The 27,118-nt window shown below is 31.8% G+C and overlaps 2 protein-coding genes across 3 annotated transcripts in view; one reads left to right on the top strand and one right to left on the bottom strand.

The window, feature by feature from the left end:
* The window catches only part of Tnpo-SR (transportin 3), a 65,469-nt gene extending 57,459 nt beyond the window's left edge, over positions 1 to 8,010 (bottom strand). For both annotated transcript variants that reach the window (XM_067266925.1, XM_067266926.1), the window contains exon 1: positions 7,635 to 8,010. In XM_067266925.1, the coding sequence (XP_067123026.1) occupies positions 7,635 to 7,823 (189 nt within the window). In that variant the 5' untranslated portion in view covers positions 7,824 to 8,010. The remainder of the gene's footprint in view (positions 1 to 7,634) is intronic.
* A 130-nt stretch (positions 8,011 to 8,140) lies between these two features.
* CCDC53 (Coiled-coil domain containing 53) lies at positions 8,141 to 26,825 on the top strand. Its single transcript, XM_067266937.1, has 5 exons — positions 8,141 to 8,241; positions 24,762 to 24,926; positions 25,010 to 25,222; positions 25,291 to 25,355; positions 25,593 to 26,825. Exons 1-5 carry the CDS (start codon positions 8,191 to 8,193, stop codon positions 25,675 to 25,677), a joined length of 579 nt encoding a protein of 192 aa, XP_067123038.1. The 5' UTR covers positions 8,141 to 8,190; the 3' UTR covers positions 25,678 to 26,825.
* Positions 26,826 to 27,118: the final 293 nt, after the last annotated feature.

Below are 27,118 nucleotides of genomic sequence, written 5' to 3'. Positions count from 1 at the left end.
CAAAACTGGCTTAAAAGGTAGACCTTGCAAACTTTTCAACATGGTAGTGACCAAATCAAACCTGTGACACCAAACCTAAGAACCACATTTACAGAATACAGAACTAAACCAAGAAAATGGAGTGAATTCTTTCAATGAAAAAAGGAGGAGAAGACTGAAATCCAAATAGGCCAGGAAATCCTGGAACATTTCTCAATAAAAAAAAAAAATAATACATATCATGACCCAAGCATTTCTGGAATGAGAAGTGTTGGTAAGAGTATTGTGACACTCTCCTACAGACATTCCAGGTGCCACTTAAATCTTTCCATGTATAAGACCCTGTCCTAAGTAGACACACGTGCATTTGTACCTCTACTGTGTGTAGTATACATTAAACTCCATACCAACTACCGTATATCTTGGCAGATAAGACGACCTTCAGATAAGATGAGGTATAAATTTTCGTAGAAGTTTTATAGTTTTACCATATATCTGTCCTATAAGACAACCTTCAAACTATCAAAAGCCTGTGAATTTAGTTTAGATCAGCAATCATCATCTGAGTAATAATACTGTATAGCGTATACAGAATTATGACCTTTTTGTAATTTTTCGAATGAACAAATTTTATTTTCTTGCACTGCACTGCCTTGCGGTTGGTTGCAAACATTCAGGTAATGACCTTGACTATTCACAAAAATGTTGTATGGGCTATTCTATTTTGTGCACATACTCTACTCTCTGCTAGTAAATAATTACGGTTTGTCTGTTCTTTTATAATGGTTTTCAATTAAATAAATTTCAATCTTATTTTTTTTTTTTGTATCTGTCCTATATGACGACCCCGGATTTTGGGGGCCTATTTTTATGATTCAACTATTGTCTTATCTGCTGAGATATATGGTAAATTCTTTACCTTGCACCAGTGACAACAATTATAGTAATCTTACATTGTAAATATAACTTTATCCAATGAAATAAAAAAAAATTATTATTAAATTCAAATAATGAAAAATAAATTTTCTTACTCAGGGCATCACCTACATGAAACCTAAAAACAACAATACCACAGACACCACACAATACAGACCAATTACATGTCTTCCAACACTCTACAAATTATTGACATCCTGTATCGCAAACAAAATATACAAACATGTTGAAGAACACGACATTCTAACAGAACAACAAAAAGGTTGCGTAGAAACCACAGGGGATGCAAAGAACAGTTACTCATAGATTCAGTCATTCTACGGCAAGCACACAAACAACACAGAAACATACACATGGCATATATAGACTACAGAAAAGCATTCGACAGTGTGTCCACACAGTTGGCTGCTACATATCCTACACATGTACAGTACAAAATACATCCATCACTCATTGCATTCTTTCAAAATACTATGCAGCACTGGAGAACAACACTACATCTCAGGGTTCATAACACTTCCATACAAACAAACCAAATTTTATTAGGCGAGGAATTTTTCAAGGAGATTCCTTGAGTCCTCTCTGGTTCTGCTTAGCCCTGAATCCATTATCCAACATGTTAAACAACACGCAATATGGTTACAATATCAGACATGAAAAAACAACACAGTTTACACTGTCACATCTCATGTACATGGATGACATAAAACTTTATGCATCCACACAAAAACAACTTCATCAACTCCTACAAATCACACATTCATACACCAAGGACATACAAATGGAATTTGGCCTAGATAAATGCAAAACACTTCACATAGAAAAAGGAATCCTGAAGAAAGAAGATTTTGCACTTGGAAATGGAGACATTATTGAATCCATGGAAGAGGGCGAGTTCTACAAGTATTTAGGATTCCAACAGGCCAAACTAACAGAACATACACAAATAAAGCAAAGATTAATTAAAGAATACCAAAGTAGGTTAAATGCTATTCTCAGAACACAGTTAAATGCAAAACACACAGTTAAAGCAATAAACACATATGTCATCCCAGTACTCACATATTCTTTTGGAGTTATACATTGGACTCACACAGATCTTGAGCAACTCCAAAGGAAAACAAGAACAACACTTACTAAGCATAAACAACATCATCCTAAATCCGCCACAGAAAGATTAACCCTTCCACGTAAAGATGGCGGACGTGGCCTGATTGACATAGTTAACCTTCACTACAAACAAATACAGTCACTGCGAGAGTTTTTCTACAAAAACAAGAAACATCACAATTACATAAAGCAGTAACTCTAGCAGACTCAAATAACACACCATTAAACTTACACTCACATCATATGGACACAACACAACATATAAAAAGCATAGACACCATTAAGCAAGCGTGGGCTCGAAAGGCACTCCATGGCAGGCATCCTTACGATCTGGCCCAGGATTTTGTTGACAAAACTGCATCAAACAGCTGGTTAGCTTGGGGATGCCTCTTTGGGGAGACAGAAGGATTCATGATCTGCCATACAGGATCAGGTCATAAATACTAAAAACTACAGAAAACACATACTCAAAGATGCAACACTCACAAATGACACATGCAGAAAATGTCACATCATGCCAGAAACTATACAACACATCACCTCTGGTTGCAAGCTCTTGGCACAGACAGATTATTTACACAGACATAATCAAGTAGCAAATATAATACACCAAGAGCTTGCAAAGAAACACAAATTAGTAGACATCCATGAACCATACTATAAACACATTCCACAGACAGTATTGGAAAACAACACGCACAAAATGTACTACGACAGAGCCATAATCACAGATAAAACAATTTACCACAACAGACCAGACATCACACTCATTGACAAACACAATAAAATCACATACATTATAGACATATCCATTCCAAACACTCACAATATACAAAACGCATGCACTGAAAAAATTAGCAAGTACACAGAACTCGCCCAGGAAATAAGGCATCTGTGGAGGATGGATAGGGTGCTTATTGTACCTGTTGTTCTCTCCTCTACAGGTGTCATACCACACACACTACACAAAAGCCTGGGCACATTACAATTGAATAGAAACACATACATCACACTACAGAAGGCCACTATATTGAATACATGTCATATTGTGAGAAAATTCCTGAATACAGACACACACTAATACACTTCTTTAATTTCTGTTTTGGTTACTATGCCTTGACTTTGGTCCGGCATAGTACACAGCCACCGGTGTTAACAAAGTATATCTCACTTAACCCGACATAATAATAATAATAATCAGAGCAGACCGCAAACGGTTAGGAGTTAAAAGTTGAAATTTGGTACACAGTGTATGTCACGAGAATGCAAACTAAGAAGGGATTTTTCAAAACTCCTCCCCACAGGGGAGAGGGACAGGATTAAGGCTTAACGCTTCCATCAACATTGGAAGTGTTAAGTAACAATGGAGAACAAGAGAAAGCGACGTGCAAGATTTACAGGCTCTGGAAAAAAAAAAGAAAAAAGAAAAATAGTAATATGTTAGAACACATTCAATTTTCAAGTTTAAACACATTAGTTTGGTTTTTCTCAATTTTTCTTCTTTAGAACATTCAATGAAAATCGAACGATATAATCAGAACACGTCATGAAAATCGAACAATATTAAAACATTCGATTTTCAAATTCGACCTTTCTTTAGAAATACTTAGTTTTTTGATGAAATTACTTTTTTCTTTTGTGACTATAACGTAATAATCTTAATCTTCGCTATCGTTACTTTTGCCCGAGCAACGCCTGGCCTACCTGCTAGTAGTGTTATAATTACAGTATATGTTGGTGCTAACAGTTAACAAATACAAAGGAATTTTTGATATATACAGTGCATTGTATTTACAATTTTTAATACAACCCATATACTAAGTAACTAAAACTATTGAGCATAAAATTTATTTATATAATAGTGTGATATAACATTATTTGGGACCAGTAAATGTCCTATTTTCTCCCACATTTCCTGGAATTCTGGTAATGATTCCATATGAAAATAATTGGTTTTCAGACCTTAAAGAAAACAATTACACCTAATCCATAACACAAAAATGTACTTGTTGAATGGTTATAGCAAGTGCATGATCAGTAATTGGATTATTAATAGAAAAGAAAATACACAAAAACAACCAATTGACAACAATCTTATAAATTTTTTAAAATCAGTTATGAAATGAATATATTAGAAACATTAAAAAATAAATATGGTATAATTTTGGTACCCAAACAAAATAATAGTTTAAATAAAAACATAAATGCACATAACAGTGAGTCTAACATATGGGACCAAAGAAACATTTATAAATTAGAATGTAGTTGTACCATACATAATTTCACATAGGGGAAACTGGTAGAGAATTAAAGGTTTGTTTCAAAGAATATATATCTACCATTAACTACAATAATAATAATTCGGCTGTAGCAATCCACTGTAACAAAGAAGGTTGTCAAATAATAAAGGACACATTTATGATAGTTAAAAAAGAATCAAATATATATGAAAGAAGATGGTATGCACATTTAGAAATAATAATAAATAAAAATATGAATAATAATTTTGGCCAAAAATTGCATGAATCATGCATATTTGACAAAATGGGACACAGTGGGAGTGTATAAAGGGAAAAATGGTGGTAATTGCTAAATGTACTGTAAATCATTTTATTATTTTATGGTTTTAACAGTGTCTTTTATTATATATAACAGTCAACCAGCTTTTAATTGTGTACTGTTTATTTTAATTATACTGCTCTAAATATCAAGTCAGCACATGACAGTCCAATGGCATATGACGGGATATATATACACACATACTGCTGTTTACATCTCCAAATTATAAAATTATTATCAACATATCTTTTGTATAAAATGATATCACTCATGAAGTAAGAAAAATATTTTTCACAAACTTACGTAAGACCAATTTACACAGTACACCTAAAACCAAGCTCTCCATGGGACTGCTTTTCTGTCTGTACACTGGACTGTTGAAGCTAAAAAACAACTGATAACAAACCAGATTCACCAGTTCTCTTAATTCATTTAGATGGGCAGCTGCTTCAGGTTTCAATAAGAATATGAATTTCATTAGCATTTCAAAGCACAATTCTATCTTGATGGATAGATATAAGCTCTTGAAGTCCATTACTATTCCAACCTCTTATTGTTAGATCCATTATTGTTAGATTGTGTATTTCCTTTACAACTTTATGTGGGTCTTGTGCGATTAAATTGCTGTTTTCCAGTTGTTTTGATAAGAAATTATGTACAGCATTTTCCAAAATGTACATTGGTCCTCTACACTTTTCAACTACTAGCTTGATTTCTCTATTATTTTTATGTGCTTTTGCAAAAGCAAACAGTCTTGGCATCTGCAGGTTGGGATTATGAGAACTTTTTACGAACATTAATGTGGAAGTAAGACATGTTTCTTCAAATTTTTTGACTCTCTGGTCTACTTTTGTAACAATTTTTTCATTGATCTGTTCACATTCAATTTTTATTATATACTCCTCTAATTTTTTATTATATTTTTGTTTGTTCGTGATAACAAGGTGTTTGCTCTTGTCAGCTCTTGTTAAAACCAGGTCACTTTAACCACTGTTTTGCATGTCTTATTTTTCTCATATCAAAGCTTTTTTCTTTACTGTATGTCTGGTCTTTGAGGACCACTTTCTATCTAAAATAGTCCTTTTCTAATTCACTGAGCCCTGTAATTCCTCTTTCAAGTTCAGTGATTGTGATTTGCCACAAATTTCTATTCTTTGGATTGAAGTTTGGACTTTTTTCAAGAACTGCTTTCACTTCATCTGAGACCTCTACCTGATTTCAGAGAATAAACAGTTTGGTTTTTTTACCATGCCTTTTTTCACTTATTTGAAAAAGATTCAATGCATTTTTTTGCTGTACTTCTTCAGATTTCTTTGCACTTGATCCAATCTTAGGGATGCTAAAGGATTACCATCAGATTGGAAATACATCATGGAGAAAAAACTAAAACATACCAATTTATGGATTGCCCTTTGGTCAAAGAAAGCAATATTATATTTTTATTTTTGGTTTCACATTAGATATTAACACAATTATTGTAATTATATTTTATCTTTTAACTTTTATTATTAATTGATTTGATTTTGTCTAACATTCATCTTTTAAAAAATTGTTTGTGTTCTTTTATTCATATTTAAATTTATTATATTCCAAATTCCATTAACATGTTAATTAAATTCTAATGATAGAATATAATATAAAACTTGAGGATGGCTTGTAGAGAAAGCCAAACATTTGTGATTATTAAACATTTTTCTTGGCAAAATAAGGTGTTTTATGTGGTTTATCTTACTGATCCTTTACTTACATTTAAATCAATTGTTTATGAACAAAAGTTAATAAACAATTGATTTAAATGTATGATATCTGTGTATTAACAAATGTAAAATATCTGTTTATTAACTTTTGTTAATAAACAGATATTTTCTCTATCAATTTAGAACTGTACATTGTTTTTTTATTTAACTTTTACATTTAGCTATTTACATCCCAATACAAACATGTGACATCTGACAGCCAATCAAACATTATATTTTAAATTACTACCTTCCATCATACATTCTATTCTGTTATACATTTCCAAATAAGTTCTTTAATTGGAGGACAACTGTTAAAACAATTAAAAACGTTCACTTTCTCCATCATTTCACGAGATGGATTTTTTGGTTGTTTAAGTGTTTTGAATATTATTCAGTATTTAGTGCATTTATTGATTATCTTTTCTTTTTATTATTATTATGTTGATCATCAAAGAAACATTTTACGTTTGAGACTTGAAATCATTCTATTTTCTAGTTTTTTGTAACATACTGAATTTTTTAATAGGTCATTTTCAATTTTTGATATTAAAATATAGCTTCATTCCTTTATTATTTCTGGTGGCAATATTATATAGGTTATAATGCACAAAATATATTTGTATCCTAAAAGCAACTCAAGGCTGACTGGTTTGGGTGGTGTGAATATGAAGATCACACACTTCGCTGCTTCTCTGGCACTTTTAAAATGCAATATAACATTAGGAATTTTTCATCTTAATTCAATCTCATTATTTTCTTGCTTACTATATAAGAAGAGACCTATATAAAAATTTACAGTTTTTTCATTATTTAAAAAAATTTTCAAAAACGAAATTTTATCTATTTAAAAAAAATATATATTTACATTAATATGATGTTGACAATTATCAACTTATCAATTTGAATGAAACATATTTTTTAGATTTCATACCACCAAATATTTATAAGACCATCTGGTTACATATTGAAACACACATTAATGGCAATAACAAATTTCATACAAATATAAAACAAAGTTTTTAAATTAATTATATGATTTTTAAAAATCACATAAACTGTAAGCATAGAAACAAAGTTAACAGCAAAATAGGTAATAAATAAGCTCAATGTGTCAAGAACAATATAACCACACCACAATGTAACTCCTTTATAAATTCGCTTTGTATTCGATTCTATTCTATTACATTTAAAATATTTTAACGTGTATTTGAGTGTATTTTAACGTTAAAATTATTCTTTCTTTCTTACAACCCGTTAACAAGTATTAAATAATGTGTTTAAGCCGTAACGAATGAAAAAACGTGAACTCACCGAACGTTGCAATTCTCCAAGCCAAACTGAAGCTTTTTCTTTACCCGAAGTATCTGGATTATGGTAAAGAGCGTAAATAGCTTGACAAACAGTTTCTAGAGAAGGAGACGAGTCCATTTTTGTTAAATTACGCGAACAACAAGTTATATCACTTTTTCTAATGTATTGACTCGCTACGTCAGTTAACATAAATCGAATTAACCGGTTCGACTTTTTATTAACTGTCAGTTTTGTACGTATTTAAAAAAAACAAACACTCACTTCAGTCCGAAACTTAATACAATTATCAAAGCCAAGCACTTCAACAAAGTCTTAAAAAGACGAAAAACCTCCATCTATCCGCCATTAATGGCTAGTAACAATCCCGCACTGGTAGAATATCTTTTTTTCTTTTTTTTTTAAATTTTTTTTATATAAGTATTAAAAATATAATAATTAAATTCGTGTATTAAAATTTAGTTAATTAATTTTAGTATATTTATATTTTAGGTAATTTATTTAATTAAATTGTCGTCTGGCTGTTTTGACGTATTGAACGAGATTAGGGTTAGACAAGATGGATGCTGACGGACTTCCTATCGTCGGCGTTGGGGTCGATTATTCTAAGGTAAAATACTCGAAAATTACGTCATTTTAAAATTATTATGATTAATGTTTCGTTTATTTGTTATTTTACTTGTATGTTGGATGTTTTTGAAGTATAATTAATGTTCAAAGATAATGTGATATACGCCCACCGTCAAAGTCTCTAATTGTTTGTGTTTTCTGGGTTAAAATTTAAAATTTGCTAATTTATTTCCATTTATATTGACAAGGGGAGTTTAGAATCGATAATCGATAGAAATAATCACACAGCTTAGCTCTGCCGGATCGTCCGTAGTTGCAGCATCCGATGTCAATTATCACAGGATAAATCTTTTCATATTATAAATGTTTCTCTTGATCAGGAATTGATAAGTAAATTGAATAAGTGGTTACATATTAGTGGATTGATTGATATAATTAATCAAAAATTTCTAGTGTTTACCAATTAATAACAAAACCATCAAAATGTCTGTGAAAAAATTAATAAACTTCTTGGTTAATGTTACCCTAGGTATCGAGATGGCGGTTCGTCTCCGATTCCAGAAAAACAGAAGCAAGGAAAGTGGGGACGCACGTTCTAACCTAACCTATTCTAATAACTCATAGACTGCGTGACTTATCAAGACAAAAACTCATAACACCTTATATATAAGCAGCCGTGTTTATTAGAAACTAACTAACGTTTTAAAAACGTTCCAAAGGCTTGTTCGTTACTGCTAAATGTTCTTTTGTTCGATTTTTTGACGTTCTATCCTGAAGAAGGTCGTTAAATACGATCGAAAACATTAGTTAGTTTCTAATAAACACGGCTGCTTATATATAAGGTGTTATGAGTTTTTGTTTATTCTAATAAATTACCATAATTATTAGAATAGGTTATGTTAGGTTAGAACGTGCATCCCAACTGTTTTCTTTCTTCTGATTGCTGGGATCGGAGAGGAGCCGCCATCTCGATACCTAGGGTAACATTAACCAAATTCTTTATGATTGGATGTAAAGGTACAGAAAGTAAAGAGTAATCAGATACTACTTAGGTGAAAATACACCAAAACCCATCCGAAGCGGGACCTTAATAAAATGGAGACCTGTCTAAACAAGAAAAATTCGTAGGAATGCAGTGATTTTCTGTGTTAAAAAAATCATGCCAAACCCAAAGAAATGTTCGGTACTTTTGAGTATGGTTTCACTTTAACAAGATGTTGGTAGTAAGATTAAAAACTATGGTAATACCTTGGTTTTCTTCGATAATCCGTTCAAAAACAATCTGTGAAACCGACGAAAACCGAGACAAATTTTTCCATATGAATCGACGTAAATCTAATTAATTCGTTCTAGATATTCCAAAATACATACCAAAAACAATAAGAAATTAATATAAAATAAATGTAAAAGACTAACGCAAAGAATAAATAAACATTTAACATAGCATTTACCTTTCTGACAACTCTTCTTGGCAAATGGAAGACGGCGAGGAGGGGAGAGAGAAGGGGAAAACATGGGTCGCCCTTTGTTTTCAGAAAATGAGCAGGGAGGTCATGAGGGCATGCCAATAAAATCTGAGGCAACTGACGAAAACTGAGGTATTACTGTACTATTAGTGTGTTTAGTCAATAAAGGCTAAATAAGCAAACTAATAACTTGGTCAGTTTTAGTGATGGTTGATCTATGTATGATCCATGTCAGAATTTTTAAGATATGCACATTGAATGCTTAGAAAGTGTTAGGTTTTTATAAATTAAGCAAAATTTTAAAATCTATCAAATATATTTTTTATACTTAGGGGAAAACAAGATCTTAAAGCTATCATGAAAAGACTTAAAGGATTCTTAATTATGAACTTCAGATAGAAAAATTATATCAAATAAATAGCAGCAAATTTTCTGTTAACCAGAATGCTTGTGTCCTGTATAATCAATTTATCTTTCTAGTATAGATTAAAAAAAATTAAAGTAAAATTTGTAAATATTTTTGGATATTCTTTTAATAACTCAAATTAAATATTTGACATGTGATTTGAATATTTCTTCAAAAAATTGATGAGACTTCATAGGTTAAATCCAAAGAAGTTAACCTATTAAGTCTCATCAATTTTTTTGAAGAAATATTTAAAGAATTGATTTTTAAAGCAATATAAAGAAAATCTCACCATTGATATAATACTTATCTATTCTTATAGTATGTGATTTGAAGTTAGTAAATTTTAAATTCAGTTTTGATCCATCTTCTAGAAAAGATTTGCCATCAATGGTCTGTCTTTTTGTTCTAAGAATCTTGACTTGATAAAGATCTTAGTATTAGATCAAAAATGTTTATCAGTTTTATTATTGATTTAGACTGGAGAATTAAGGTATTAAAGGTGCTATTTTAAAGATCAGTAGTCTATTTTGTATAAAATGGATTATGCCATTGACTTTCTTACTTAGTTTTTTCCTGTTAGACATATGTAATGTATACAGTTAACAGAATGTCATTGCTCAATACTTAATCTTTTTATGCTAAAGTTAAATTATTGTATGTGCATAAAATATATGACTAAATTTTCAATGTAATATATTAGCCAAGATTTTATTCTCTGTCATATCCCATTGGTATCCTTCTAGGGTTGTAGTAAATTTGTACAACCCTACAACCATTCTTATATGAATTAAAGAAAAACCAAAAGAAACTCTTGTTCCAAGTGTAATCTTTCATGAGATGGTTTTCCAAAGTTGCATCCTGCAGTATTGACTGATTTGCAAAATTTGATAAAAATGTAAAATAAAAAAAAACTGTAACAAAATTTGAAACTTATCTTTATCTTTTCAAGAGGGAACTAAAGTAGTTTTTATGATGTGAGATAGGCCTGTATTGCAAGTTTGTAACACTAAGTTAAGAATAAAGCATATTGTCTATTGGTGTTAAAGCTGTTTATTTGAAGAATATTTAATAAAAAATGAATACTTTTGACATTTCAAAGTGTCATCTTCAGATTGAGCATATACCATAGACCGTTTGCTTTATTCTTATTTTATATTTGGTGTTGTAAAGAACTTATATACATAGGTTAGTTATTTGCTGACATCTCTCTGGTACATGCAACTGATACTATAATACACTGTAGTAAAATTAAATTGTTCATTAAATTTATGTAGTAGACAGATTTTAATATTTTTCCTAATAAATAGTTGAGAGGAATCATGAAAAAGAATCAATATTGATATGTGTAGCTAAATCACAAAGTCTATAAAGGAATATGTGGGAGAAATTTCTGTATCACATGAAGGATAACTTTTAAAATTAGTTAGGGTAGTTATAGGGTAGTTCTAAAGTTAGTTAGGGTAGTCTAAAATTTAGTTGGGTAAGTATGTCTTACAATCTTAGCAAGGTGTCAGTAGTATTTAGCAGATTAAATTTTGCTCTTACTATATATATATATATATCTGATTATCTGTATTTTCTATTATTTGGAAATAATATTATGCTAAAATATATAAATTTTGATTTTGTCCTTTAAATCCACCAATTCCATAAAATCAGTAACATGAGGTATGGATGTAAGTCAGTTAAAAAGTCGTCATTTATTAGACATAAAATGATTTTTCACACTATGTCTCATTTTCAAATTTTGTACAATTTCTCTAAATCAAGCTTATGTTCATGTTAGAATTTTAAAATTGTTTGTGCTAGAATGACCTTTCACTTGAAATTTTCGAACTTGAAGAACATAGATATTTAAAACAGAAAATTAAATTAACTTACAATTCACAGAAGATAATTTGGTCTAACAATACTTAATGTAAAATATGTAAACAAAAACTGCACAAGATGTCACAATGTATTAAATAGGAACTAACAAGCAGACAGAATGGCTGTTGTTAGGAGGGATTGTTGTTTGGAAATTATTTTATGTGTTTTATTTGAAAAGAAATGTTCTTGAGAAAATGGCTTCAATTTTGAGATGACCATAATTGGAGATTCAACTGTATTAATATTACGCCACCAACTCAGGGTCTGGATGGTGTAACTGGCAAGCGCACTGCATGGCAAGTGGAGGTTGTGGGTTCAAGCCTCGGGGTCAGTTCTTTTATTCCAGAAGGATCTAAATTTATTTAATATTTACTTAAATTATAATTATTAACTTAGATAAGTGATGATGCCTAATGTCTTCCGCTAGTAACATTACTTTATTTCAATCATTTAATTAGCCAATATATAGTCTGATTTTTAAGGTGATCATAAAATAAACCCTTCTAACCTTTTACCCGGTGTCGTTCTATTTACAGAATCGCAAACGTTTTCACAGCCCCTCCTGGGCTCTTCTTCAGGCTTCGTCGAATAGGCCGTTAACATTTGAATAAATATTCAATTTGAATTTCTTTCCGGAATATTAGCACGTGCAGCAGCTGGATATTTGTACTGCGCATGCTCGATGCTCTTCCCTTTAAACGCTGTTTTCTAGCACAACCTGCCATGCGCTCGATAGGATCATTTCCTCCTTATGATTAACGCAGGTACTACGTAATCCAGCCTTAAATATCTCCATGGCTTCTAGCCATTTCAATTGCTGTGGGTTATAGCTGGGTATAATGATTTTTGCCGCATGCAGGTCCGCCGTTATCGTAAAAGGTTAGAAGGGTAATCCGTAATGACACCGGGTAAAAGGTTAGAAGGGTTTATTTTATTATTACAAGTTCTGGTGCATAGAGAGATTATATATTTAAGGTGATCATTGGTATTTCGTTATATACTCATTGGGTTAAGTGGTGATTGTTTATATTATATATATACCTTGCCGAGTAGTACGCTAGCTGGCTGAGTGCCGTTGTGGAGTTGTTCTTAGGCTGTGGACGTAGGATTCGTCCCCAGCTAGTACCATATTTAACCAAGTAAGGTTATGTATTATTATTATTATTTTGTTATATGATCGCATGAAATAAGAGGTTGTGGTTATGCTGAAGCAACTAGGATTTTTAATGAGGCATTCAAGGTTGATGAAGAATTTTTTTAACTTTTATCGCTCTATGAATGCTTATAGTAAATCATTTGTTGGAAGTAATACTAAATTTATACTTTCAACAAATAATAATTTTTTAGATATTTTGAACAAAGGATGGAAATAATTTATGAGAAATAAGGTTTTATCTATATTTGCATGTCTTTTGATTTTATTCTCTTCATATGCTACGACATTTAATTGGGGTACAGAAATGGTTATAGACCCTGTATGCCAGGGATGGCCAACTTTTGTGCACATAAGATCTACTTTTTATTGTAAAAATGTGTCGCGATTGACTTGTTGTCATAGGCATAGTCTAAGTGGGGAGGGGGAAGTGTGAAATACATACTATGTTTATACACTGTTTCAGTACGAAGTGCACTCACTGTTTATGAGTCGAGTCATAACTGCATGCATACAGTTGCGTTCGGTTACAAATATAATACATTAAGTCAAGACATCGCTAGCGATCTACCAAAATTGGCTTGACGATCGACTGGTCGATCGCGATTGACTTGTTGGCACCCCCTGCTATACCACCAGCAGGTCCTAGAACTGGCACATTTATTGTGTTACTCCTCTTTTTTCTGGTTTAACAACAATTACGTACAAAAGAGAGGAGTTCCTATGGGAAGCCACCTTTTGGGTGACCTTTGCAAAATGGTAATATGCCTTTTAGAAAAAAATGTTTTAAGTTATTCCTTTTGAAGATAACCACATATAAAAGATGCATAGATGATATGTTGATTATCTGGAAGGATAAGCCTGAAATTAAATAACTGCTTGCAGCATATGAATAATAATCCATGTGAACTCACCCTCTAGTTAGACCAGACAGCAAGTAACATCCAATGTCAATTTTTGGATATGAACATCCATGTAAAAACAAACACATATATACTAACGTCTACTACAAGCTGAGTCACACACTGTTGTTTATCCTGGCAAACTCTGCAGACTCATTCATGTATAAAATACAGTAGAGAGTCGTTAATCGGAACCCCGGTAATTGGAATCGCCAGTAATCGGAACGATTTTCAGTCAGACTGTGTAGTGCTGAATCGAACGTTTTTGATACTAGATTTACTTCTAAAGTATAATTTTCATGTTTTTATATTCTTCAATATATTTATTTTGCTTGTACAGAATGAAGAAATAATATTTAACGATACGATAGCATCGATTATTATTATAAAAATTTTCGTTAGGCTTAAAATCGACGAAAATTCAACACGAAGCAACACGCAACGGAAGAAAATTCAACACGAAGCAACACGCAACGGAGAAAAATTTGAACATCGGACAGGTTAATATATTTATTCGTACATAATTGGTAATCGGAACAAATCACTAATCTGAACAGCCCCAGTCCCCAATTGATTCCGATTTTCGACTCTCTACTGTAGCTGCTTTCAGAGCACTTACAATTAAAGCTTTTATGCACTGAACTTATTTAGACAACGCATTAAAAGAACTGAAACATTTAGAACAAATTGCTATGATTCATGGTTACAAAAAAAGGATTGATTCACAGTTTAGCCAGGAGTTATACAAACAAATGTAATGAGTTTTTTCATCCAACCACAAATACATCTGTTATAGACAATGTAACACATTCCAACAACCCTATGCACATCTTAGTTGATTTTGACCATGATATGAGCTTTTTATACAAGGAAGTAGCTGCTAAAAAAGAGGCTAGTTTGGTATACAGGTGTAATCCCATTGTTTACAAGCTACTTTGCAATGGAAAAGATTCAGTCAACAGGGAGAGGTTATGGGGGGTATACAAAGTTTTCATAAGAGATTATAGATTCAATAAAGATCTTGAATACATAGGATCTACTAAACAATTCCTATGTAAGTGTCTAGCTGAACTTAGATATGAGATTATTAAGAAGAAACACACCACAGTCCTTGCCATATATGTGATGGATAATGATGTGCATGCTAATCTCCATGATGCTACCATCATTAGAAGGGCCAACTAATAGGAACGTATCAGAACACTGAAGGCACTAGAGATTTTCAAGTTGCAAACAATAGGGATATGCATTAATTTCAAGGAGGAAAAGCACATGTCATGTTCATTGCAAGCATTTTATGATGGCACATTGTCAAGTATGATGTGAAGTGATACTGTACTTGACTACCTCCTTTTAATAGAAGTCTTTTATGTGCAACATAATCATATATGATAAACATAGTTTTGAATGACCAATATCAGTATGGCTGATGGCCACACAAACATGTGTTGTGTGTCGGATTAGATCGCTCCATATTCTATCATGTTTCTGATCGTCTTGTGTTTTTATCTCTGTTCGGCTTCGGCTGCCACTTTTCATTTGATGCCTCGCGCCACCTTGCAGCGTCCCAAGTGATGATACAATGACACGTGACGTCAACGTCAACCAAAAAGTTCAAACTTTCTAACTTCAAGCATCAAAGCTTCATATTTAAACATTTTTAAAAAGTCTCGCCAGGCCACAACCTATGTAGTGGTGGGCCATGTGTTTGACATGCCTGGTTTATATGCTTTATAGACAAGAATATTTATCAATTGAAAACTTCTTAGATAAATAGCTGGGACATAACAGATTCAAAGAAGCATCAGGTAGCTGTATAAGTTCAAGTGGCATTGACTAGTTTTTTGGTAAAATCTGTGGTGAAAATACAGAATTGTAAGAGAATGATGGAAAAATGGTTGCAAAGTAGTTGAAAAGTTTACTAGAAAATGTATAGAACAACACTCAGACAAAATTTTTAAGATTTAAGAGATTCTAAAGTTCTACCTTTGTTCTTGTTATCTTGGTTCCTAATTTGTTTAATTTTTTTCATAATTCAGCAACTGTTACATTCCATGTTTTTATAAGTAGATTAAAACTTCCTGTTCAATTTCCACTGTTTACTCACTACTGGAAGTTAAGTTTACATCAAACTGACACTAGCACTGCAAGTGACGAGATTTAAATCATTTATGACCCATTTACAAATATTTGTGTCATTCAAATTTAAAAATCATAAAAAAAAGCTTACATTGTTAATTAATATACAGTGAAATGATGATTCAATAAATCAAAACACACATCTTACTTTTCCAGCTTTTATAAGAAATATTTTTAAAATGATAATTCTCTGAAACACGTTAAAATTTACAGTTTAAGCAATTCCTATAGCAAAAAAACAATTGTTTCAACAGATGACATCATTGACTATGAAACATTATTTAATCTCTGGACACTGGAAGGATTGACTGATTAAGAGCTCTTTCTTGCTCTAAGGAGGTAGGCAGTTCTACAGGTTGTAGCATCACCTACAGGAGAAATCTTGCTGTTTATAGAATGTTAAGAAATGATAAAGATCCTCCCAACATGACACTGCTGCTATCCCAGGAGTTTACACTACACTGTTAACAGACCAGAGATCCACATACAACCTTTGCTACGTTGGAGTCACCCTGAGATCCCTGCAGCAGTTTTTAAAAGAACATCAGGAAATTAACTTGGGCACTGCCTCAGTGGCATATGCTATTGCAAATCAAGGATCTACAACTGTTAAATGGGATCAAGCTAGAATCTCCAAAATGTGGGGAGTTTTCGACATATATGATATGCAGAAGCTTTTCATATTTACAAATGCAGGAATAAGTTCTTCTACTAGATCAGCAAGCCCTTGATTACAATTGCATACAAGATCTATAACCGTTTTTGTACCTTAATTAAATGTCGTAGCATATGAAGAGAATGAAATCAAAAGACATGCAAATATAGATAAAACCTTATTTCTCATAAATTATTTCCATCCCTTGTTCAAAATATCTAAAAAATTATTATTTGTTGAAAGTATAAATTTAGTATTACTTCCAACAAATGATTTACTATAAGCATTCATAGAGCGATAAAAGTTAAAAAATTCTTCATCAACCTTGAATGCCTCGTTAAAAATCCTAGTTGCTTCAGCATAACCACAACCTCTTATTTCATGCAATTCTTTTACTGCACTGGCAATAATCCCCTTTTTTTGTTTGTCAGCTTTTAATTTAATTTCCTGTCCTATTTGCTCTCCTGCTCTGATTTCTTTTGCTTCTTTTTCTCTTTCTGTTAAGTACTAAAAATTTTTTATAAATATATTTTTTAAGGAATAAGCTTCATCCTCATTCAGAACCAGTTATTACACACTGATTAATATTCAGTGCCATCTGCCTGTAATTTAGAGAAATTGCTTTTAAACAATTAGATTGTTATTAAATTGCACCTGAAAGAATGTCTGGTGTGTGGAAGTAATTGTGACATAAGTTAGTTAATTTATCAATTAACATTGGAAAAGTATAAGTGCCAGAAATATTAGTCATCAGGCTGATTTGCTCAGAACACAATATATAATGATTGCCTTTAGTAGAGATGGTGCACTAAAACTTCCGTAGAATATCCTTTTAAAAACATTCCAAAATGCATGTATCGTTAATACAAATTCTCTCAGAATTTGATTTCCGTTTATTCTTGATAAAGGTCATTAAATATGACCAAAAACGTTTGAATTTGGTAATAAATATGGCTGCACTTTTACAAGGTGATCTGAGTGTGTATAGTTATTAAGAAATGCAGTCTACGAAGAGATAGAACACAATCAGTATAGAACTGCCAAGAAAAGCATATAATCCACATTCCACATTAAAGATGATAATTAATAATGTTACCTTTCCTTTAAACATCATTTTTTTTATGTTTGTTACTTGTTAAACTTAACATCAATTGTTTTACCAATGGAAGAATTATATAAGCCAAACAATCAGTGTAATGAATCAGCTACTTCACTGCTGCTATTAATAATTAAATTCTAATTTTTAATTACAGTGATCATTTGGCTTATTATTAAAAACATCAGGCTTTAAGATATTTATAGATGGAAGAGTTATTTACCAATTACTTTGAATATTGGAGAATTAATTGTCACTTCACAATTATCAATGGAGAAATCAATTAGTATGATTAACAATTAGCAAACAATTTCTTGATACATTTTTACTTGACATATATATATATATATATGAAAGTGAATCAAAACAAATTGAGACTTGCATTTCTTATGTGATAATCACTCTGAGGCTTAGAGACTGTAAAATATTATCCAAGTAATTCAATGCATTTCTTTCATTGTTTTTGCCAATTCTTGGAAGATAAGTAGTAGCCGATTCTTTGAGATGTCTTCAGAATTGCCTCCAATGCTTGACCATTGATTGCTGTTTTGGATGAAAGTGGTTCTTCATAACAACTTCAGTGTTGAGAATAGGAAAAAGTTATATAGTGTCAAATCTGAAATGTACAGTGGATATGCCATTGTGTAAGCAATGTGAACCCATGCATTTCATGGTAAATCTATCAACCGTTGGCATGGAGATTGGGAAATTTTCTGCAGATACGATCAAACATTGCAGAACTGACAGTACTGTCTCATGACTTGTATGCAATAATACATGTTAGTACACTATTCCTCTACTACTACTATTACAATTGCCAAGCAGTAATCAAAGAAGGTAATCACTAGGAACTGGAATTTTAGGTTTTCACATATTTTTTTTTTTTTTTTGTGTGAAGGCCTTGCAAATTGAAAGTTTCAAATCTGCAATTATTTCATTGATATGGGTATCTGGGGCAGAGTTATAAAAACCTAAAAATGCATATTTTGGTAATAAAGCCTAAAATGCTATTTGAGAATATTTTGGTATAAAAAAAAAAAAAACCTAAATTTGACATATTTTGCCAATTTCCTAAAAACTTCCCTAGCCAATCTCCCCTCTTCAATACCCAGGGATTGTGTCCCCTTTTTCAAACTGGTTCTCATTGGTTTGTTTCATGATTGAATGATTAACATCCTGTTTCTACCCATTGGACACTTTGACAGAAAAATACCAGAAGGTATTTAACCTTGGACTTTGTTATCTAGGCAACACCTCTCCTCCTTTTTCCTAAAAACTATTTATATAGTGGGGTCACTTTCACTTTGTTAGTTTGTGACAAGCAGCTATAGACTTGAGTCAGGGCTATATTATTGGATACAGATTGAAAATGCTGAAAGTGTTGTCATCGAAATAATCTCTTTTGCGGTCCTATATTGCTGAATTTGGAGGGCCTGAAATATTTTAGCACCAATGGGAAAGTTGTGCATTGTGATGCCTGTGATGTACATATTATTTATGACAGGAAATCTCAAATTCAACAGCATGTGCAAGCAGCTAAACACAAGAAACAACTTGCAGGAAAATGCCCAATGTCTGTATAAACAATTATTTATATCACAGTCGCAGAAAAACGGGATAGATTCTGGGCCAAACAATAACTTCAGTTTTGAATTTTGTGAGGTGATATGTGAAGCAGGAATTCCATTTTCCAAACTATCATGCCCAACACTTAAATCATTTCTGGAGAAATATATGTGTAGGATGAATCAACGTTGAGAAAGTCCTACAAGGAAGAAGTGTTTCTGACAAAGCTGGGAAATGAATTTGAAAATCAATAGATATACTTGGTGGTGGCTGAAACCACAGCTGAGCAACAAAATATAGTTACTACCATTCTAGTTGGAACTCTTCGTGAAGACAAATGTAAGGCACTTAAACTTGAATATGGAAATATTTGAAAAAGTAAACAATTTTACAATAACTCAGCTTGTGCTTAACTCTTTGCAGATTCAATGGCCTGATGGTGTAAAGTACGACAATGTGTGTTTTACTGTTGTCAGATCAAGCAGCATATATGGTCAAAGCAGGATGGAATTTGAGCATAATGTTTCCTAAATTTCTACATGTGACATATTTAGTCTATGGATTAAACAGAGTAGCCAAAAAAAATCAGTATATATATACTGGTTCTTTTTGGCTACTCTGTCAGTGTGTGTGTATACACATACACACACACACACACACACACACACACACACTGACATCACATCATCAATTCATGATGATGAATATGTGGTAGAAAAGAAAATGCATATTTTGAGGTTTTTAGAGCATATAATATCCACCTAAAATGCATTTTTTTAGCATCTAAAAATCCAGTTCTTGGGTAATCACCATTCCCTTGCCAGCTACTGTCTTTGGAGTAGGGGATGATTTCCATACTGTGCTGGCCTATTTACTCACAGGATCCAAATGTTATAGCCAAATTTCATTACTAGTAATAATTGATACAAAAGTGCATCACCTAGATTGACAGCCAAGACATTAAAAGTCTTGGCAGACTTTTATCCACTTATATATCCATTCAGTTATGAGAAGCCAGAGAGCCTATCAAGAATAAATGTATTTTATGTGCAAATGGTTATGCAAACTTGTATGGACACACTCCCTTGTGTAAGGAACTGAGTCCGAACGTTATTTTTATTTTATTATTATTTCCGTTTTATTATCTTTTGTTTGGGGTTTATGTTTATTTAGGACGAAGGTTCCCCACCACTCTCTTGTTAGTAATGAAAAATGAAGATAAAACAACTCACGGAGAAATAAGCGTCATAGGAAACATCTTGCGCACTTGCGCTGCCCAGCGGAAGTAACAGTCCGCAGAAAAAAAATGGAGGGGGGAGTTCCCACAATCACTAGTAGAGAAATACTTGATAAACCGTCTTAAACATCCCAGAAAATTATGATAAATATTTTGTAAATGGTTTATAAGCTTTGTCGGAAACTTAAAGCTGCCAGAACAGAAAGTTAATGTTAGCAACTAAGTATGTAAATAAGAGGAGTAACCCAGCTCAAGTGTGATGTCACCTCACAGTATAAAACCCGTACATTAACCGAAGAAGGAGAGGTGATTTCCAAACCGAGGTGATTTCCAAACCGAGGTGAATTCCAAATCGAGGCGACTGTGAGAGCGAGGTTAATTCGCAAGTGAAGTATTTTCTGATAGAAGTCCAGATTGATAGTTGGACGATCCAAGGTGTTAAAGCGGAGTTCGATTGACGATTTGACGATATCGAAAGGATTGAGGAAATAGTTTTCTTCGTATAGTGAGGTGACGGATAGACGTTTAATTAGTAAGAGATTTTGTTCATAGTTTCTAAGTATTTGATTTGTCGAATTTCAAGGGGAATTACTATTAAGTTAAGCTAAGTAGCTGAGTTTATTGTCGAGTTGACTTGTTGATTTTCGTTAATAAATTTTGTTTGGAATTATTGATATTTGTACGTAGTACGTTCTAGTTGCTAATTAAATATATTTGAACTTTTGATCTGACTTGATATTTATCGTTATTATTACTAATTTTTCGGTGCACGCTTAAAAGCCCAGGCCTGGCAAACTAATCTTGAATCCGCGTAAAGTACCCGTTAGGTTAACGGAAGTTTCACCGACCGTAATTATAGTCGGTTTCCTAAGCTACAAAAAAAATAGTACTTTACACTTGGAAAACATTCAGCAAATTGACATGTTCATTAATGATAACCTGGTGAAATTCTTGATGACAATACTAGCAGTGATAATGAGTTTAGTCAAAACATTCAGAGTGTATATATCTGTCTGCTTGAAGGGTGATTCCTGGTCTTCAGAGACTGCCTTGAATCATTAAATTGCTGTGGATAACAGAATTGCTTCACTTTTACACTTGCTTTATTGTTTCAAGCTTTCATTGCTGTTTATTTCATTATTGTTATTTTTATTTATTTATTTATTTTTCAAGTGAAAATAGAGTTTTAATACTGCATACTGCTTATCATGATCATCCTCCATTTTGTCATATGTAGGAAGCCTCATATTTCTGTGGTATTTTAGATAGATGCATTAAAATCATTCTTTACAGTTATATATCCAGACGATATTTTCATCAAGGAAAAATCAATCTTAATTTGTTTTGATTTTTACTTGAACCGTATTTTCCTAAATGACCAGCATGTCACATATAAATGAGGGAGACCAGCATAGTGGAATCCCTGGGGTTACCATTATGCCGATTAAACTATAACTAAAATAAAAAATTAATCAGATCTAACAGAACTAGTTGTTAATTAAATGTTAAAGAAAACAATCTTCCCAGTACAATGTAATTTGAATGACTTAAAATCAAGAAAAGAGTTTTTGTTTACAAAACCTCTTTTGTAAACAAAAATATCTCTCTTGTTTTATTGTCTTGTTTACAAGACAATAAAACAAGACTTATTGGTGATGGTGGTTGTGGTAGTAGTAGTTAGTGTAGGCTTCACTGGCCATCTACCCTGACTTTAAAAATAACACCTTCCTCTCAAATTTCATACAAAGAAGATGTTAACAGGTGTAAGCTGAGATAATATATTAAATTTAAGAAACTTGGGTGTTTATTTTTGGGTTTTTGAATCAAATAACAATAAAATACACACAAAAAAAAGCACTTTAGGAATTCCAAGAGTATTTTACGTCATTTACATGATCATCTAAAGTTTGAGTCATAAATCATCCAGATAATGTAACAAAAATCTGTTTATAGTCTTGTTCAATTGTTTAGATTGATCAAATTTAGACTATCATAATTTGTAGTTTGTAACCTGTAAAAATTGCTAGAATGCATAGTCTGCACTGCTTTCAAATTAAAAAACAAATAACCTGCATGCTATATCCAGGAAATTACTGTATTATTTATTTAACATACATTTTCACTTGAATTTTTCAATCCAGTTGAAAAATTTACTAGTTACAAAATTTTGGCTATTGAACTATTAAAGCAGCGTTTCTCAAAGTGGGCGATAACGCCCCCTTGTTGGTACTGGAGGCTTTCAGGAGGGCAGTAGAAGGCTCAAAGGAAATTAGGGGGCATTAAGGAAATCTAGAGGGGCGATGGCAGACAAATTCTATCTATAAAAATCTGACTATAATATATATAAAATGCTGACAATCTATATATTTTTAAATTTTTATTGAAGATCTACAACCTGAATATTTCTAACACGTTGACTTATATTATAGCGTGAATGAACTTATTATAGTAACATTATTGCATAAATATGCTAAAAATGAAAGTTCAAGAATGGCTACCAAGAATTTTGGCTGCAGAAGCAAATCTCTCAACTGTACCCTGAGTTATGGTCAGTTGTTCAACGATTTCTGATAGCATTCCCATTGTCGTATTTGTGTGAACGTGGATTTAGTGCTGTGGCAACGTTGCTAACTAAAAACAGAAATCGGCTGCAAGTTACTGAACGCTGCGACTTACGGCTGATTTTAAGTGAATTCGAGCCTGATATTAACAAACTGGTCAAAATACATCAGATTCATCCTTCACATTAGATAAGTTTTAAATTCAAAGCCTTCTTTTAATGTTAATAAAAATACTTCTAAATATGATTAAGTATGAGTTTTATTTCCTCTCATTGAAACATTCTTTGATCTCAGAAATAGGATATAGATCACGCCCTATCCATATAATAATGCATGTTTAAACATTATATTTGCAACTGTTTTTAAGATACGCAACAGATGGTAATGTAAAAAGGCAAGTTAAAAAATATAGGGGCACTAGGAATTTTTTTAATCTCAAAGTGGGCGGTGGTCGAAATAAGTTTGAGAACCAGTGTATTAAAGTATTTTGTAACTGAAATTGTTCTGATGTATTAAACATTATTTGTTTTCAGAAAAATAGTCAGTTAAGATGAGAAACTTAATGTGATATGACTGAATTGTTAACATACCAATATTTAAAATGCAACTTACTTTCAATCCTAAATTACATGTAACTTCTGAAAAATTTGTATAAGAGTATACAAATAAGATATCTATAATTCAATTCTAATTTCTACAAAATATAATCTAAAAATGTAGAAATCTTTTATTGATAAAAGTGATGGTTCTGGTTGGTTTTGTAAATTAAAAGAAAAATACTTGTGTGGCTAAAAGTGGAAGGAAGGAAATGATGGTTATGCACTACCATACCGATCTGAAACTGATTGAGCTGTGATCCAGTTTTTTATTGTAAAGAGTTGTGGAGCAGTCAAAATCTATAAATACAAAGTATTATTGTGTCATCCTCTACCAAATTTGAACAGCCATATAGCCCAAATGCTGGGGAAATTCAACCCAGGCATTTCCCTTTTGCATGACAGTGTAATCTGGGAGGTGTGCATAATCATCCAAGACAAACTATGGAAATTTGGCTGGGAGAAGGCTAGGGTGAGACACATCAGGGGAATAAGGTGGGTGGTCCAGCACTCACCTTATTCTGTTATGTCACCCTAGGACTGCCTTGTCTTTGGAACTCTGAAGCATTTCACGTCAGATGTGCATCATTGAGAAATAGTTTTAATTTTAAGAACAATCGAGTATTTTTTCATTCAAGTACCCATAAACTAATTCTGAAGGGAGACAGTTGTTTAATGCTAGTGGCAATTATTTTTATATGTACTCATGTTTTCCTGAAAATATTGGCAAACACACTCAACGTTTGGCTCACTACAATACATTAGAATTATTTATGAGTATACTTTTGCAAATCTTATCAGAAATTTTAAAGCTTATAAATAGTTTGATTAAATTATGATTGATAATTATTTAAAATTAAAATTTTTAAATTTGATTTTTACAATGGATAAACTAAAGATTTATTTTATAGGTTGATCCAATTCATCAAAAAAGAACACTTGCTTTCCTGAATCATTTTCTGATTCGCACCACATCTTTCCTTAACCATTTTGCAGCAGTGTGTGATGAGAAACTTGAAAATTTGCTCATTCGCATACAACGATTAGAGGCATCAATGTGTATACTTGAAGCAAAGGTAAATGTTTTTGGATAATAATAGATAAGTTAAAGTCAGATTTATCTTAAGAAGTACATGTTGTTTAAAAGTTGGACTTGTAGCTAGCATCAATTCCTGGATTAGATGATGTCACTTCCCAGTCTGTACAGCAGCCATTACCTGAGAAACAAACAATTGAAGAACCTTCTCAACCGGCCACAACTGAACAAATTCCTTCCAATGAACAAAGTTCAAATCCAACTGAGCCAGAAAAACCAAAGATGACCATTTCACAGGATCCAAGATATTCTAAATATTTCAAGATGATTAATCTTGTAAGAATATTTAACATTTGATTTAATTTGTCTAAAGTTTATTTTTTATTAACTTTTATCTTTTTTAGGGAATACCAGTTGGTGCAGTGAAGCAAAAGATGATCACAGAGGGTGTTGATCCAAATATTCTGGAGTAAGTTTCTCGAAGAGAGACTATTTTCTGGTACAGATAATATCCTAATTAGCATTGAAGAATCTCCCTAAACATATATCATAAATTAAAAAACTGTTTCTTAAAAAAAAATGATGGTTTAAATTGTAAACTTGAGGAAATTCACTTTTGCATAATTAAGATATTACCTGTAAAAGATATTTTGAAATGATTTATCATTTAAACTTGGTAAATATTTTGATTTATTATAACTTACAGTGATCCCAATGCAGAATCTTCGTCCAAACCCATAGTTCAAGATGAAGAGAATGATGACTCAGATGTCAGTAGTTTTAGTGATTAAATTAAGCATGTATTGAATCTATTACCCGTGCCAAGTTGTCCATTTTTAAATAAGGAGATTCATTACTAATATATATATATATATATACATATATCTATATATTTAAATGATATAAAGTAGTATAGTAATTTATGTTTGTCAGTCTGAAATTTATCTTATCAATCCCAAATAGTCAAACGTCAATTATTGAATTTATCGAAGCCAATAGGATTAATAAACTTTTTCTATAGTCTAAACGTTAACTACAGAAATTAATTTCTGATTTTCTTGTTGAGGTTATAAATATCAATGTTAAATTGTGGCATAATAATACATTTTCCTTTATTTTAAATGAATTTTCAAACAGTGAAACAATTATTGTTCTAGATAACTTTTTTACCAATGCACTAAATATGCAGTAATTATAAAAAAATAACTATAATAATTTGCTAAGATTCTTTTGTATGAATGCTTTTTAAACTGGTGATTTTTCAGCCATAAACAAATATTCTTTCCATATAATAATATCACCAAATAGAATGGGATGTCAGTGAAGAATATAATAATTGTTTCTTGAAGTACAAATTGTCGGTTTTCCAATATGAAAGTTAAACATAAGATATATGTGTGTTGCTTATCAATAAGTGCATAAGAATTAAATGTGCTTCTTGCTGTTTAAAATATAAATTATATTTTAAATATTCTGGGCTTTCCAGCCAGTATTGTCCATTTAAAACTGTGAATGGTTTGGTAAAGCAAATTTAACAAAATTTTGGAATAGATAACTTTGATATTTTCAGATTGCAAGGTTTGCATCTGCTCAGTTGTCACATGGGTACTTGGACTGTGCATATCTGGATATTTTTATTATTCATATTTACAAAAAGAAAGCTGCATAGTTAACTAAATAATTAATATTATTAGTTTACAAAATACTATTAGTTCCACAAATGATTCAGTTTAATTATAGATGTAAATAATAATGTGGTATTATTGATTTCCATGTAACATATCAGTTTTTGAAAATCAAAATGCGATGTATAAAATCATGCACTATATGAAACTATTATCATTTTATTTATAATTGATAAAAGGGTATCTTGTACAGAAATAAACGGTTATTGTTACAGTATGTATGGATATTGTAAATAAAGCGGACTAGCAAATTATATACTGTTCTTTCTTCTTTACGTATGCAGTATCAAAATGCAGATACTAAACTGAAATAACTTCCATTAAATCATTTTATAGATTGTTATGCAACTTGAACACAAACTATATGGTGTATTTTCTCGGACACATGGCAAATTTCATCACTAAGTTTTCTTCAGTTGATACGTGTATTAAGTTTTGTACACGTTTCGGGCTGTTGACGCCCCTCTTCAGCCAACTTTAATTCACAGATTTTGCAAACATAAAATTGTTTTAAAACCTCTCTGTACATTAATTAATTTTTATCATC

This window comes from Centruroides vittatus, unplaced genomic scaffold, assembly GCF_030686945.1.
Source record: "Centruroides vittatus isolate TY-2023 unplaced genomic scaffold, ASM3068694v2 contig_290, whole genome shotgun sequence".
Classification (NCBI taxonomy): domain Eukaryota; kingdom Metazoa; phylum Arthropoda; class Arachnida; order Scorpiones; family Buthidae; genus Centruroides; species Centruroides vittatus.
This window is presented reverse-complemented; position numbering and strand designations above follow the sequence as displayed.

Bases quoted from the DNA above. Each gene is read 5' to 3' on its own strand.
- CCDC53 (XM_067266937.1), top strand. From the start codon at position 8,191: ATGGATGCTGACGGACTTCCTATCGTCGGCGTTGGGGTCGATTATTCT. The intron at 24,927-25,009 runs GTAAATGTTTTT...TTGGACTTGTAG, and splicing joins TGTGTATACTTGAAGCAAAG to CTAGCATCAATTCCTGGATT. The intron at 25,223-25,290 runs GTAAGAATATTT...TATCTTTTTTAG, and splicing joins ATTTCAAGATGATTAATCTT to GGAATACCAGTTGGTGCAGT.